This window comes from Ambystoma mexicanum, chromosome 5q (genome assembly GCF_040938575.1).
Source record: "Ambystoma mexicanum isolate Mex_15411 chromosome 5q, UKY_AmexF1_1, whole genome shotgun sequence".
Lineage (NCBI taxonomy): Eukaryota > Metazoa > Chordata > Amphibia > Caudata > Ambystomatidae > Ambystoma > Ambystoma mexicanum.
In genome coordinates this window covers 1197468104-1197484048 of record NC_090933.1, presented here as the reverse complement: position 1 = coordinate 1197484048, position 15945 = coordinate 1197468104, and the positions used below count along the sequence as shown (strand labels likewise).

The following is a 15945-nucleotide window of genomic DNA, read 5'->3' as shown; positions in this document are numbered from 1 at the left end:
TCTAAGAAACTCATCATGTCCAGCACCCGGTCATGGAAAGCTCTGATAGAGCGGGGAAGGTCCTTGTTGTCCTGATCGTCTTGAGGGTCATCTGAAAGGTCAGGATCCTGCTGAGCCGTGTCAGGCTTTGCCTTGTCCACTGGGGACAATGGTGGCAAAGGCGGAAGCGCAGGGGGGGGCACCACGGGCAAGGGAGGCGCCGGCGGGACCACCGGCGGAACGGGTGGAGCCGGAGGCGCAGGAGGACATATCTCCTTGAAAAGCCCTTTGAAATATTCCCTCATGGGGTCGGTGCGCATAAACGCTTAAAATTTACCGAGGAGGTCTCTCGTGAGGTGGACAAATCCAGGGACGTAACGAGGAAGGGTGCCACACCGACCCCTCCGCCGACGTATCCATATAAATCAAGGGAGCCGCCCCGCGGGCAACAAAACATTGTGCGGAAGAGGCATCCGGGCGTTCCAATCATAAACCGGCCGGTAAGGATGCGCACAAGGGACCTTAGGTTCACCCAAAGGACCAAACCCTACACCAGGGGCCGATGGCGTAGTTGTAGGGGTAGTACCGCTGTGGTCGTGGCGGGAACGGCCGCCATTTTGTCCTCATCTGAGGGGAATTGTGGCACGTGAGGAAGTGAGGCAGGGGTCCCTGTCGATGGCTCAGGGGTCTTAATTTTAGGCTTAACGTAAGGAACCTCGGCAGAGCCGGTACTATGAGGCCTGGAATGTTTCTGCGACATACCGACCGCCACCTGAGCCTTCGAAGGAAGGGCCTCGGCACTGACGGTAAAAGAAGAAACTTTCTTCTTTGCCCCCTCAACAGATCTTGTGTCACCACAAGAGCGGGAATGGTGAGCAACCGCTTTCACCGACAGGTCCTTGCCCGGCCCCTCAGAACTGTTGGTAGCCTTAGCCTCTGTACGAGGGACCTCGGACCTAGGCCCGGTAGAAGCCTTATCGGCACGGGCCTCAAACATCCGTTCGGTAACCTCAAGCCCAGCCAAGACCTCGGGGCGCACCCCGGTTTTGTTTTTGAGGGAAGCCGAAAGAGTTGCCTCAGAGCCAGCTCTGGTACCCCACGATTCAGTAGAACTGGGTCTACAAACAGCCCCCAGATGAGGGGCCTCGGAGCGTACTCCGGTGAACACAGGCCCCTTACGGAGACCCTCAGAGAAAACTCTGGTAGAATTATTAGGCCCGACAGGCACCTCAGGGTGAACCCCAGTAACAGAGTGATCAACGCCCCTCCCGGCCCGAAAGATTAACGCCTGAAAATGAGAAGGAGGAATTCGTCCGAACACCTCCTCCCACCGCTCCGACCGATGTTGAAGTGCCCGGACCGAAAGGGAGTCACAGTAAAAACAGGAGTCCCAACGGTGTTCCGGACCCAAACACTCTAAACAAAGAGGATGGGGATCCGCCCTCGCGAAGCGACGGCGACACGATGAACAGTCTGGAAAATCTAGTTTAAAAGACATAGACAGACTAGTAAACGAACGCTAGCGAGAGCCTGATAAGAAAACAGGGAAGAAAGTCTTCCGAGGATGCAAGTGCATCCGGCCCCGATCGTGTGGAGAAAAGGACTAATGGGCAATGCGCAGGGCAGAGCCAAGGTGGGCGGAGTTACGGCCGCGTGCTGGGCCCCACGCAGGAAAGAGAGGAGGGACACATTTTTGAAAAAAATTTGGATGCTTTTTACAAAGTGCTCCGGTCCCGTCCCACAGGACGGAGAGATGTTCCATAAGTATGGAGGAAAGTGGACGGGACCTAGGAGTAAGCTTTTTAGCATTTCATATTATAGTAAAAATTGATTGTTATTACTACGGTAAAGGCATCATGAAGAAGGACACAAACAACAGATTCCAAATTCAAAACAACTTTAATAACTTAAATGTCAGAACAGAAAAAAGCCTAACTTGCCCTAAGCAAAGGTGGGATTTCCCTACCTAAATAAAATTAAGGAAAGTCTGAGTCAAAGAGTTCAATTTAGGAATTTGTCAGTGGCGGCTGGTGAGTTTGAAAGTTGGTGGGGCGCAAGTTTCCCCGGGGGAATTGTGAGCGAGCGAGCTTAGCATGTGAGCCCACGCCACCCGAAGGGGGGTGCGGACGGGGTTCTCCCCCCGCGAAAATATTTGGAAAAATGGCCTCCAAAATGTGCAATTTACTGTCCAAACCCACTGAAATATGACATAAAAAGCATTAGGTTTTACTGTACATTATTCTTACGTGTAAAAGTGTTATGGTGTATTTTACAGCAGCTTGTATTGGGAATAGCTGGTACTGTGGTGTATGCATAAAGAAATTCATTATATAGTCATGATGGAAAAATATCAGAAGCAGTACAACTCACATTCATAGAAACAACTTCATGTTTTGGGCATTAATAAGAGGTCCGCTTTAATATCCAGCCAACCATTTCCCTGCCACTTTCTCTCATTTGCTACAGCCCAGCAACAGAGAACCAAGTACAGCATACACCAAGTTTAGAGAATCGCGCCTTGAAACACTTGTGTTTAGGCGTGTTGTAAATGCCTTATCATATCATATCAAATCCAAATTCCACAGAAGAGCCCCCTTTTGACACCGCACCACTATAAACAGCATTTTTCCCTCGCACAGGGAGAGGCAACACGCAATGTTTTAAACTACAATTACCATGCTCCTTCACCCTGGGCTAGATTGTCTGGGGTTGGCGGAAGTTGTAGGTCAAAAGGTTTTGAGTGTTCCAGGTTACCTACCCTGGTCCTAGGACTTTCTGGCAACCCTTGGAGGTTTCGTACAGAAACTCACTGCACCCCACTCAACTCGGACAATAACCACTGGCTACTAATCATCACTAGCAATTACATCCAATTGGCACCCTACATTTGGTTAATAAAAATCCCAAAAAACAAAGGTTTTTACATCCTTGCAGATGGCAATCCATAGGCAAGTTGTTCAGGTAAATCCTTTATTCAGTTATAAATGTAATGAAGTCCATGGCATATGTAGGACCCACCAGTGACCACGACCCACGTAGGGCTTCCCAGCGGCCCTTGGTGGAGCACTGGGGGCATTCCCATACATCGTCATACCACACATGACCTCGCATTCTCTGACATCACACTCGCACGCATCCACACCACAGTCTGTGCTGCGTGTGTGTATTGCACACATGTGGGTAGCTATGTTTGTCCATTTGTATTCTCTGTGTGTTTCTTTGGGGGGGGGGGTGTGAATCTATGAGGTGTGTGTGTGTGCCACACCCCTGTTCTGTGTTGCATCTGGGGTGTGCTTGTGCTGGTCTCCTGTGTATGTTGCTGTAACTCTGTGAAGGAGGGAGGTTGGACGTCCTCAGACGTGCTGCGTGATGAATGTGTGTCACCTCCACTCTGTGTTTGAGTGGGGTGTTGTGCGTTGTTAGCTCCTCTCCAACTGCTGGAGCCCTCTGAGTAACAGCCCATCGGCAAGGCCACAACAACAGCACTTAGAAGGAGAAGCGCATCCCTTACTCATAGAACACACTGACCAAGAGAAGATCAGGCCCCCTTGCCACTAAACAACTTCCGCCCCTTCTTTACTTCAAGTTACACAGCTTCACAGCCAGTGGGATTCTTCTTGAAGCACATCTGGATAGTCCAGGAAGTTAGAGGAAGAAACGCTGTGGCACTGCAGCGGTAGAGGAGAGACAGGACGATGCCGAGATTCATACAGGAGTCGCGCCTAAGCTCCGCACAGGGTGCAGGTTTGTCTTCGAGGTGTGGGCGTGCAGGAGTGATGTTTCAGCCCAGAGAAACCAAACAGCTGCAGAAATCCATTAACACATAGGAAGCCAATGGGGAAAGGTCGCCTTTTCTTGACAAGACAGCACTAGAGCGTCCATGGAAGGCACTTTTCTGGGTGGGGGTTCGAGTGTGGTGGAGGGGGCCACCTGGGCTGGATTTGGTTTCCCAGCACCGTCTGAGTCAGGAGAGGGCCACATGGCGTCATCACACTGCACCGCAAAGCAAGGTCTCTCCTCGCATCTCCATTGCCCCCTCGCTATACCTCCGACCTCTCCCCGTATGGCCTTGCTTCCTCAAACCTAAAACACCCTAATCTTTAATGACCTCAATATCTACAATGAACTGGAAGAACAATGGTGCACGCGCCATGCAAACACGAATCATCTGAGTCCCAAATCAACTGTATGCCTTTTAACAACTGCAGAAAGTTGAAAGGCTGAGTCGACCCTGCGGGGACAACGTCCGCTGTTGTGTGTGGGTTACACAGGCTTCTATAGCGGGTGCACAACCCAATGAGGGATACATTTAGCTGGTTTTGCGTCTTAACTTTTGGAACCATTATAAACATTGGCACATGTCCAGTCCGTGGATGGGCCTCGTACTGGGCAGCTGGGCCTGGGTCACTCACTGCAAAATCAACGACAAGTCCTCCTAAAGTCCACCACCACCACACGCAACTAGACGGAACTAACAAGAAGCCCATGACCCGACTCCACCCACACGGTTTGTCATTGGCTGCTAAACAGCCAATGACAATCCAACACAACCTGTTGCTATGCTGCATGGCCTGCAGTGCTAGCACAGGAGGTCTCCTCTGCGCTGTTTGCGCAGAATACCAACAGTGAGGGGCTACCCCCTCCAGCGCCCCGACAGCCTCTCAAATGAGAGGATGGGATACGTAGAGTGCGTGGAGCTATGAGCTCCACGCACTCTCTACATGGAAAATGAACGTAACTCCGGACGCGCCCCGCTGCTCTACAGCTCTAGAAGCAGGCCTGCCTGGCAGCCCAGCATACTGCAGAGCGGCAGATTAATAAAAAAATAATTAATCTGCCATTCTGCAAAACATTGATTTAATTTGATTTTGCCGGCCCGGACAGCAAAAAAGAGGTGTCTCTTCTCTCTGTGGTGGGGAGGGGGGCGGCGCCCCCCCCCCGCCCTATGAAAGCAGCCGCCACTGGAATCTGTCTGTGTCCAAACCCGATACTTGCCCTCGCAACTATATCTGTACAATGTATTGGGATCTCAGCAACCAAAATAAAACAGTGTATAACGCAATTTTCTGAGCTTCTTCCAGCTCACAGCTTCCTTCCAGCTCCCTTCCCCCAAGTATAAAACAGTTCCAGACTAGTATAAAACAGTTCCACAAAGAAAGTCTCAAAAATTCCCTTTCATGGATTAAGGATGCAATAGTCTTATTCATGTCTCGGGGTTTCCTCCCCAAGTCAGGACTCAGGGTTCATTCTCCAAGTTCCAAGTCACACAGTTCAAACAACCTTGAAATTAAATGCTCCTGGTCAGAACTCAAGGATCCCTTCACCAAGTTCCAAATCACAGTTAAAAAATAAATAAAATACAAAGTATCTTTGCCTCCAAAGTTCAATTAGTGTTGTTTCAAATATGTGTACAGGTAATTTGCAGCTTTAACACAGGTTGAACATTCCACTGTAAATCGGGCTTCAGTATCTTTTGTCTGCATGCTCTTTAAAGTCACATTAGATTTCAGCATACTGTGGTTTGGTTAAAGTTATATTCATTTTAGCACTCCTTCAACATATAATGGTTTGCATGGATTTAAAGTTCATTTCCCCCTTTTGGGTTCCAAAGGTTTTAATTCAGTTCAGTATTCAATAACTGTACATCTTTCTTATAGTTCGTTTTCATCTGTAGTTGAATATGTATTGTTTTCACTTTAATTGAATGGCTGTCATGGCCACTATTCAAGGGGCCAGTCCTCTCTCATCCCCAGGGTCTCATTGGACCCAGTCCTGGCGCCTCTTGCGCCAGGCTCATTTTAAAGTGTGCTCTGCACACTCTAGACCAAGTGCGTGTGCAGCTGGGCCGGGCGTGGCCATGGAACAGAACTGGAATGCACGTGCTACAGTCCCAAAGAAGGGCAAGGTGGAGTTTGTAGGCGGAGCTAAAGGGAGGGGCCTGAACCAGCCTATATAAGGCCAGCCCATCCACGTGCCCTTGCTTCGCGTTATTCTGCTTCCAAGCAGAGTAACGCTCTCCGCTGTGCTTACCTGCGCATCACTGGATTTTAACAGCTTCGTCCTGAAGGAACTCCTGAGAACGCTTCTTACCTGCAGTCTACCGCTACATCACTGCAAGCGTCTTCACCCCAACTACTCCATCGCTGTGGACGCCTCTTACCTGCTGTCAACCGCTACATCGCTGGGGGCACATCCTACCTGCAACCAGCCGCTACATCGCTGAGCGCGCATCTTACCTGCAACTCGTTGCGGCCTGTGCCGGACTCTTCTTCTTACCTGCATTCCATTACGGTCGTAGCCGAAGTCTTCTTCTCTCCGGCATCCCATCACGGTCGGAGTCGGAGTTGTCCTCCTGCAACCGCGAATCTTCATCGAGAATTTGGATGACATTCTTCCTCGTCAGCCTGCACCTACGAGGAAATAAGAACACAACAGGTTAGAACACATATGCATATCGATCGCACGGCCGCATTATCAAGAGACTAGGGTTCCCTTATAAAGACCAATTTACCTGTCACTTTTGAAAGTCCATCAGCCTCTAAGGTCTTCCGAACTCTGTTCGATCCAGATTTACTTCTCCGTACCTATGGAAATGGAATGAGACATTGCAAGAATTACTAATAGAATACAGACACTCTAATCGAACTATAATCATAACAAAGACATACCTTATACGTAGATTGGACGTAGCTGGTCTGGATCAACACTCCCACGGGCCCGTGAAGTAACTTGGTCCGTTCTACACGCTCCTGCTAGGAAAAGCAGGACGGATAGCTCAACATCACAAAATTACAGGTGAGCTTCTATGGTAAAGCGCTTGCCCACCGTATTTTGGCACGAAAGGGCTGGGGGAAGTCACAATATCCCCACTCCAATCTCATTGCCTCTCCTCTTCATGCAGGGGCAGCACCCATCTCCCGAGCCACAGGTCCAACCACTATCTGAAGGGGAAGGTGATTTCGAGGAGCCAAGTCAAGGGAGGGCTCCAACCGTGCCCCAACGCCCCTGCGGAGACCAGGTGAGCGTAACAATGGCGCAATGTTTGCAGACCTTCGAAAAATGTGTTTATTGATGCACGCGACCATTCCGATACAAAGTATTCTTATTTATTTGATAATTGACCCTGAAAGGATCAGAGACTTTAAAAAATGTGCTAATTAGAAGCACACAACCACTCGGATACAAAGTATTCAGCCAATAATGAAGTTCACACATGCACGCACCGGGTTTCTCATTCACTTGAAACTCACTGGTCGCTTTAAGAGTTTGCGCTGCAGCACAGGTCACACAGCCTTCTGCTTGTAGTGTCAGGGCTCCAGTTCCTGCCCCGCAGACACTCCAACACAAGGGAACGAGCGCTTCAAGCAGAAGGGAAAGGGGCAGTCTCCTGCACAGCTCTGTTTGCATTTTCCAATCTGCTCCAGGGAATCCCAATTCTCACCCACACTGTAGGGTTCTCTGCTTTATGCACTGGGCTCCTGGTCCTTCTCCTGTCGCTTCCATCTGCCACTGGGCTGGGCTCCATTTATACGCCTGCAGCCCCTTGACAGGCTTCAGGGGTGGATGACCAATCAGCCTTGTCTGACCCTAATTAAAGGGACATGCCTGCCCTTCACTTCTCTTAGCTGGCATCTTCCTCGTCCCAGTACTAGAGTGCTAAAAGATCATAGTCTGCATTGCTCTTAGTTGTCTCTTCTTCATCCCAGTACTATAATTTGTGGAAAAATTAGGGGAACTGGCTTATAACATCCCATAAGGGTTAGGTTCTTTGTCACTAGGAAAAGGGGGATACCATGTTTCGCCCAAGGGCTGCCCACTCCCAGTCCCCAAGAACCCTTGACCCAGGTGACCCTCCCTCGCTTCTCCGCCCCCATGGTCACGATCCAATAGCGATGGCCTTTCCCTGGCCAACTGTGCAGAGGATCCAAGGGGTTTAGGAGTGAGAATACCCTCAGGTTTCTCACACTACCCAACTCAATGGAGCTGAATTTGATGACTAATATCTGATTCTAACCAGCTGGGATTTGAATCTGTTACATACAAATCTCAACATTGGGTGTTCCAAATCCCAGCAATATCTTGAAAAATGTTTAGTAGACTAAGCAACATACGCCAAAAAGCTTACAGATTAAACACATGTTACTAACTGGAGCAAAAGCAATGGTTCTCATGTTATGTCCTTACCGTTCACATTTTCAGGTTTTCTCAATTGTCCTTACCGTTCACATTTTCAGGTTTTCTCAATGAGAACTGTCGCGGGGGAGGATCGGAGACCTTTAGGTCTTGTAAATCAGGCATGCTCATTACTAATCGCTTGCTAAACATGTGCTCAGGACGGAATCGTTTCAAAGCCGCTCTCTCAGCTGTCCTCCTCCTTGGGCTTCCATGACCAACACTAATGAAAATAGATAAAAATAAAAATATTACCTTAAAGCTGCTTATGAAGAAATAGGACACGTGGCATCACAATGGTACGGTATAATTTGGAAGTAAGGTAACCAAGACACGTTAAATGCGGAACGTATTTTAAACAGTGCTCTTAAGCAAAAGTGTCATTATATATTTTGATACTGGCTAGTATAAGCTACAAGAAACTTTGAATGTAAACATTTCAATTGTTTGCTTATATGCAGCTCACACTAACTGTATCATAGTCATCCTCCTTTTACCTGTGGTCCTCAATAGCAGGCCGCACTAGTCCTGAATCAATCTATACACTACTGACACTGCTTATGCACTCTCATCCTGTACAGTGTGTGTTTGAATCCCGTTCAGGTCGGGTTGGGGAATGACAAATAAATGTTTTTTCTTTGGAATCTTACATTTGCTATACATCTTCTAAACTATAGACTCCAAAAACGATTATTTTAAATAACATTTCGGTTTAATAAAATCAAAATAATTGAAATGATACAGGATGAATCTGACAATACCCTCAATCCAACATGATAAATAATTTTAGGAATACTAATGATCAACATATAGTAAGAACTAAACGTGCTCATTGAAAAACCCTTGGTTCAATGTTGCAATAGGAAAACAAAGAACTACTTCCTTTCCTAGAAAATAAAAAAATGCCTACCCAACATAAAGACTGACAGATACAGGAATGAAGAGAGGGGGCAATGGTACAGTGAATGGGCTGGGGATTCAAATCTGGGCAAACACTGAGCTTGAAAGTACTGATTAGACAGAATTGTAACATTCTTTGAAGCTATTCTAATCACTTTGTGTCTCATGATCAATGGGGGTGTAACGTTCATGGAAACCCTAGGCTTTTGCGCTTTCCATGAACATTACCCCCCATTTTCAATTGTTTGTATTGCATAAAGAAGGTGCGGCGCGCAACTTTAGTTTCTGCAGCCTCCATTCTTCTCTGCCATAAAAACGCTCCAGCATTTGCGCCGACTTGGATTTTCATGCCGGTGCAAATGCTCGAGATCCCTATGGTGTCGCCAGCTTTATGCACCAGCATAACACAGGTGGACCCCATACGGATCCAATGTAAATGCCGCCGGCCATGAATTGTGAGTGCCGCAAGCCACGCAGTGCTCACAATCGGGCAATTTTCTACAAAATACAGTCAGTGCACTAATGAATAAAATGGTTGCTATGACTATTTGCCAGGTATCGTCACTCATCCCCAAGGAGGAGCACTTTCCCATAAGGCTCGGAAGATGCAGCTACTACCCAATAGTCCCCCTGGGGTAATTTCATGCAGGATGACCTCATGGGGAGGGACTTCCCCTCTGGGGATAAGAACGACCACCTTTGGAAAACATGAGGAATGCTGCCTGTGCTAGTACTGAGACGAGGTGGCTCACAGGAGGCATGAGGACTACCAAGTAGCAATTGACAACAAGAGTTCACCTTACACTGGGGGTGGAGTAAGCCCTATAAAGTGGAAAGAGAAAAGGGACTCAACTCTTTGGTCATCCGGAATTGTACGATCGGACCAAAAAAAGGTCAGACCGTACAAAAAGTCTGAAAAATGCTACCACCTAAGGTTCGAACACCAAAAGTTCAAACCTTTGGTGGTAGCATTGTTGGTAAGTATTACAAAAAAAAGACTGCAGGGGCAGCGGGGGTGTCCCCCGCAACACCCCACTCACTATATATACTGTTTGGTATAGTGAGCGGGGCGTTGCGGGGGACACCCCTGCAGCACACCCGAAAAAAAAGAAAAAAAGAAAAAGGACTCAGCGGCGCCGGTTCTCGATCACAGAAGTGAAAGAGAACTGGCGCCGAAGGGAGACAGCGTGAAGGAAAGGTAAGGAGGGTAGGGGTATGTTGGGGGCGTGTCGTGAGTGTGTTGTGGGTGGGGGTGTGGGTTTATAGAGGCGTGTTCGCATGGGAAATGTGTGAACCTTTTGTGGCTCGCACATTTCTCATGCAAACTTTTTCGTCGCTGACTTTTCCGCAATGGAAAAATCACGCAGATCCTGTCTTCCACCCTCGTCAGAGAACCTGGGTGTTTCGAAGCCACACTCCACACAAAGAGAGGGCTCTGCAGATGACACCGGTGAGTGGCTGAGGGAGACCGTGACGGGGACTGCGTCGGCAGGACCAAGCCCAGAGGAAGCAGGCGAGGCAGTGGCACGACCTCCAGGGGAGGTGGACCACGCCACAACAGGCTAATCCGCCACAGAAGCGAAAACAGAGCAGATGGCTGCAGGAAGGAGACCTACCCCAGATGATGCTGTGCGAGCAAGTCCCAGAAGGTAACATGGACGGTCTGGTAGGTATGTGAGGGGAGGAGAGAGGTATCCACTTTATGCAAGGCCAAGCATAAGGCCTATCAGAGGGCCATCAAGGGTCTGGGACTCCAGCGGAAGAGATGAGTGCATCCAACAAAATCTTCCTCGTGCCAGTGGCATGCACAAGCCCAATGACCACCAGAGAAGGGTCTGGGACCTGATGCAGTGAAAGAGTGCCAAGATAAAAAACCAGGTCGAACAACACCAGAAGAGAGTCATTCTCCAGGTGAGAAAACAGAATACTTTCAAGTACACTGAAGAGACACCAAGGAGAGGCGCCCTGGCATTGGAGAGTACAGACCAGTATCAGGTGAAGGGAGCCATTCTCCAAGTGCAGAAAGTTGACCGTACAACATGCTGGAAATACCAGCCAGGAGAAGGGAGTCATTTCCCCCTGGCATTTGTTTACAAGAGGACATTTTGGGAACATCACCTGTATACCAGAAGAAGGGAGTCATTCTCCTCGGGAAATAACTTTCAGTTAGATTGCTACAAGCCAGGGGAAGAAAGCCATTATTCACCCTGGTACCTTTTTTCAAGAGGACATTGGGGGAATGCCATCCATATACTAGGAGAAGGGAGTCATTCTCCTTGAGAAGGAACTTTCTGTTGGATTATATGATTCTTTAGTTGCAGTGATTTAAGTTGTGACACAGGACAGTGACTTTTGAATTCTAGGGACATTCTGACTAATCCTTTAGTAGGAGGCAGGGAAACTCTCTTGGAGATGGGAATAGTGAGCTTTTTTTTCCACTACAATAAAGGTCTATAGCAACAATGCCACCCTTGTGTCAGCTTCCTTCTTCGACAACCTTAAAGAGCCGCCTGCATGAGATTTCCCCAGAATTTATGAAGGATCATGTACAAAGCGTGCAAAGTAAAAGATTCTCCAAGATGGTCAGTCTGGACATTCAATACGTGTATGTTTTAACATCTCCACTAAAAAGTAAGTGCGACAAAAATCACAGTATCCGCATGCATCTAAAGAAGACTATCTAAACTTAATGAATATCCTGTGAGCTGCTTTATCCGGAAGTCGCCTAATTTATTTTTGAGCCACTGCCTAATGAGACAAAATATAGATATATTCTGACAAGTGTTATGCCACTCTCTAACGTAACTTTTTATTCTGTATTTATTTTTGAAGGGTATGGAAATCTTTCTTTGGTGAAATTTACGCCCACCCGTCTATATTTTAGAAGTTACTTATTTATATTGAAAAACCTCAGTACATATATGATCTCACTACCTTAATTAGAACAATTCCCTTCACATTTTTTTTGCATGTACATCATATTTAATCTTTTTACAAATTAAAAATATCAGAGGAAGTAGTGAGCCTACACGCGTTTCAATCTTTGTTCTTCTTCATGGCTCGAATTCATAGTTCATTCATTATACTTTCAAAAAAACATGCTTTTTTGATCATTGAATATTAAAATATTGAAGAATCCAAATCATGACATTTAGGTTGCTGACAATGGCCACCTCCGGTGGTATTTTAACAGGGGTGGTGCTATTCATTATCAGGTCATTCTTTATCTTATGCTTTCCTGGTTTTATTAATGGTCCATGTCAAGCCTATAGACTGTACTGGACCATGCGCTTGATTACTCCTTTCCTTTATTTTGTTCTTGTTATAATCAAAATTCTCCATGTTTGATAGCATGTTTGATTTACCCTTTATAAAGAGAGTTTCGGCAGAAGTGGTTTCCGACTTCCACGTTTTAACTTGCCAAGCTACAACAAAGAAGTCTGAAACCACGACCGTGAAAACTCTCCTTATGAAACTGACTTTTGGTCAATATCTAACCGGCATTGGGTTTCCTTGTGAAAAAAATAAGCCTTGCAACTATATACGCAGGTCAGAGCAGCGTGACTGGCATATGCAATGACATCATCAGCATGCAAAAATGCTTACATGATTCCATCTGGAAGGAAGGCATGGTATCAAAAGTAAGACAGACACAAGTGACCACAGTTCAAGGGTGTTTATTCAACTTAAAAAGGGTTTGAAAAACACCCATCTAATCCTAAATCTACAGTGGGAGCAAGCTACGACCATCAAATAATAATAATGCAGTCCTAGTAGCGTCTTGTCAAAATAAAAGGGCCTATACTAACAAACCTATTGCCAATCCTTACCTCTAAATACAAATAGTGTGGGAAACAAGATTACGAAAAAGAAAGAAGTGTTCACAAAATTATATGTCAGGATGTTCAGGCCGTTGGCCTCCCTTCCCCACGTTTTCAGCCCGGGATAAGGCAGTACACTCGAGCTTAGCACAGTCTCTGGCTTCTCTAGCACGAGGATACAGTTCAATCATTAGCATCAGGGCCTTCTGTACCCAAGTCTCTTTGCCTTTCAATGTCTCTTCATTCAGAGGGCCCGATGCAACAAATAAACGCCAAGTTATTTTCCTCTCAAGCTTTTCACAAGTACTCAATTTCTTAGGCGATTCACTATTCACCTCAGATCCCCCACAGACGGGCTCAGATCCTCTGTCCATAAATTATTCATGCATTAAATTTCTCGTGGGATATTCTTTCTCATGTGACTCACGTTTCACAGAGGATCCCGCTCAGCCGGGCTCAGATCTCCGATACCCCTTCATTAGGCTCAGATCTTGGATCCCCCTCAGTCAGGCTCAGATCAACTTCATATACTTTTTCATCGATTTTCGAAGACTTTTCAATGTGCAAAGGGTTTTGCTTGACCCGTTACAGGACCACTTCAATTTCACAATTCTTTATTGCTTTTCACAGTTGCCACCTTTCAGCTGGATACCTAACAGAGACTTTTGAATGAGCACCTACATGGTAACGGACCACTCTGGCTACAGTACCATATCTTGGTTTCAAAGTTCAATTACTCATCTGCTGTTTAATTATGTTCGTGTCGCTTGCCACATATGCTTTATACACTGTTCTCTTCAGTTTTCACTATACAATGTTGCCGCTTGCAACCTTGGCTTCAACACAGACCGGTCTGGTATCAGTCTACCCAGCTCACCGGCTGTGCTGACTTCACTGGCGCTGCTTTGTTGTAGGAGCCAAGGGCAGTACCATGGCGGCAAAAACAATTCTCCCCGCCTTGACTATCGACGCTGGATAGCCCAGATACCTACAACAAACAATGCAGGATTCTTCAGCCTTCATTCCTGGTCATACATTTCCGATTCTCAAAAGTTCTTGAAAATACCGTTTTTTTTGGGTGAAAATGTCAAGGGCACTTCCCGCCCTTGCAATCCTCTTCGGTCTTGCTGTCTTTCGCCTTGTATAAAAACTGCCATCTTGGAACTGCTGCTTCCTCGTGTGCTTTGCCTTGCTCAGAGGGTGCTTTCGTGCTCCGCCTTTTATCCATCTGGGGAAGTGTGATGGAAGTCAGGTATGTGTAAAGACCAGTAATTGCCGGAACCTGCATGATGTAAGGAACTCATGGTGGCAACATTAAAATCTAAGATCGGAGCAAGCTACGACCATAAAATAATAATAAGGCAGTCCTAATGGCGTCTTGTCAAATAAAAGGGCCTGTACCAAACAACCCTATTGCCAATCCTTACAACTAAATACAAAAAGAGTGTGGGATAGGTTTCAAAAGAAAGAAAGAAGTGTTCACAAATTAAAAGTCAGGATGTGGTAGCCGGGGGTCTCCCTTCCCCATGTTTTGAGAATGGGACAAGGCGGGACTCTGGAGCACCATACATGCTCGAGCTTTTCCAGCACAAGACTACAGTTCCGTTCTCAGGTATCAGGAGCTCCGGTGGTTTAGTCTCTTTTCCTACAAAAAGTCCCTTGCCTCAGAGAACCTGATGTATTCAAAATAAAAAACAAAAAGTTCCTTTCAGTATGTACGTTGGGTGATGACTTTTCACCCCTGGATCCCCTCTTCCGGGCTCAGACCCTTCTTTTTTTTTTGCCTCCCTCTGTCGGGTTCACTACGGCTTTTGTCGGTGGGTGATGGCTTTTCACCACAGGATCCCCATCTTCTGGGCTCAGATCTGGGCCTTCTCAAATGTTTGCTTCCCTCCGTGGGGTTCACTCTTGTCAACAGAATGTTCATTGAGGCATCAGGCTTTCCCTCCGTCCGGTTCACTCTTGCCAACTACACAGTTCTTTCTCTTTTCTCACTATGTAGGATTCATCTCCGTTACCTTTCCAATTACATGCCAGTCAAAGACTTTCGACTGTACAGGGGTTTTTGCTAGACCCCTGTATGACCACTTTGACCTTTCCATTGCGGCTCTCCTAAGGCCTTCTGGTATACATAGTTTCAACAAAACGGGGAATCAACTAGATTATCTCAATGAGCACCCACGTGGTGCCGCAGCCTTCTGCAGCTGGTTTTGCCCCAAGACGTTAACAGTTCTTTGAATTTCCCTTAACTTGCCTTTTTCAACTTCCGTTCAACACAGTTCAGTTTCTTATCAGCTCTCCTCTCGACTCACCGGCTGTGATGAACCGCTTGGCTTTTCTTGAATCTGGAGTCAAGGACGGCACCAAGGTCTGTCCTCTGTGTAAGCATGCTCAGTATACCGTTGACATCTGCTGCAACACACGCTGGCTATTGTTCGTGGTCTTATGATTCCTTCCACAGAGGCTTCGTGGGTCTGGGTCGGAAAGGGCAAGTTCGATTCTCTCCTCGTCACCCCTTCAGTTCTCGCCGCCTTTATCATCCTCTTGAACTGCCACCCAGGGATAGCTGTCTTGTGCGGTTTGCCTTGCTCGTAATGTGCTCTTGAGCTCCACATTTTTATCCCTGTGGGGAAGCGAAAGGGCTATCTGGTGTGTGTGATTCTGGTGAATTGCCTGACTTTGCCTGACCTTTTTGTAGGGACATTTCAGGTAAACGGCTCTGGTGTCAGTCCTTTGTCTTTCGTGGTGTGCAAAAGTGTTTGTGTCTGGAGGGGGTGGGGGTCAGGTGTAGAGTGTATGAGTATCCTACGTGGCAAGATGGGGAAGAAGGGTTATAAGAAGGGGGGTACCGCTTTTCACCTGTCGATGTCCCGCTTCCACTCCCTGAGGACCCCCTATCCAGGTGATCTTCCCTCACTGGCCCACCCGGAGGAACTGGATCCAATAGTGATGGCCGGGCCCTGGCCACCTGGATGACCGATCCCCAGTGACTAGTTAGGGAGCCACCTTCAAGTTTCTCACACTGCCCATTGTATCGGGGCATGTCAGGTATATGGCTCGGGAGTTAGTCCGT

At 47.2% G+C, this 15945-nt stretch overlaps 1 protein-coding gene across 1 annotated transcript in view; it reads right to left on the bottom strand.

Annotated features, from left to right (window-relative positions):
* DENND3 (DENN domain containing 3) overlaps window positions 1-15945 on the bottom strand; it is a 1010513-nt gene that overhangs the window by 507291 nt on the left and 487277 nt on the right. The window contains exon 12 of the mRNA XM_069621709.1: window positions 8199-8374. Coding sequence (XP_069477810.1) covers window positions 8199-8374 — 176 coding nt within the window. The remainder of the gene's footprint in view (window positions 1-8198; window positions 8375-15945) is intronic.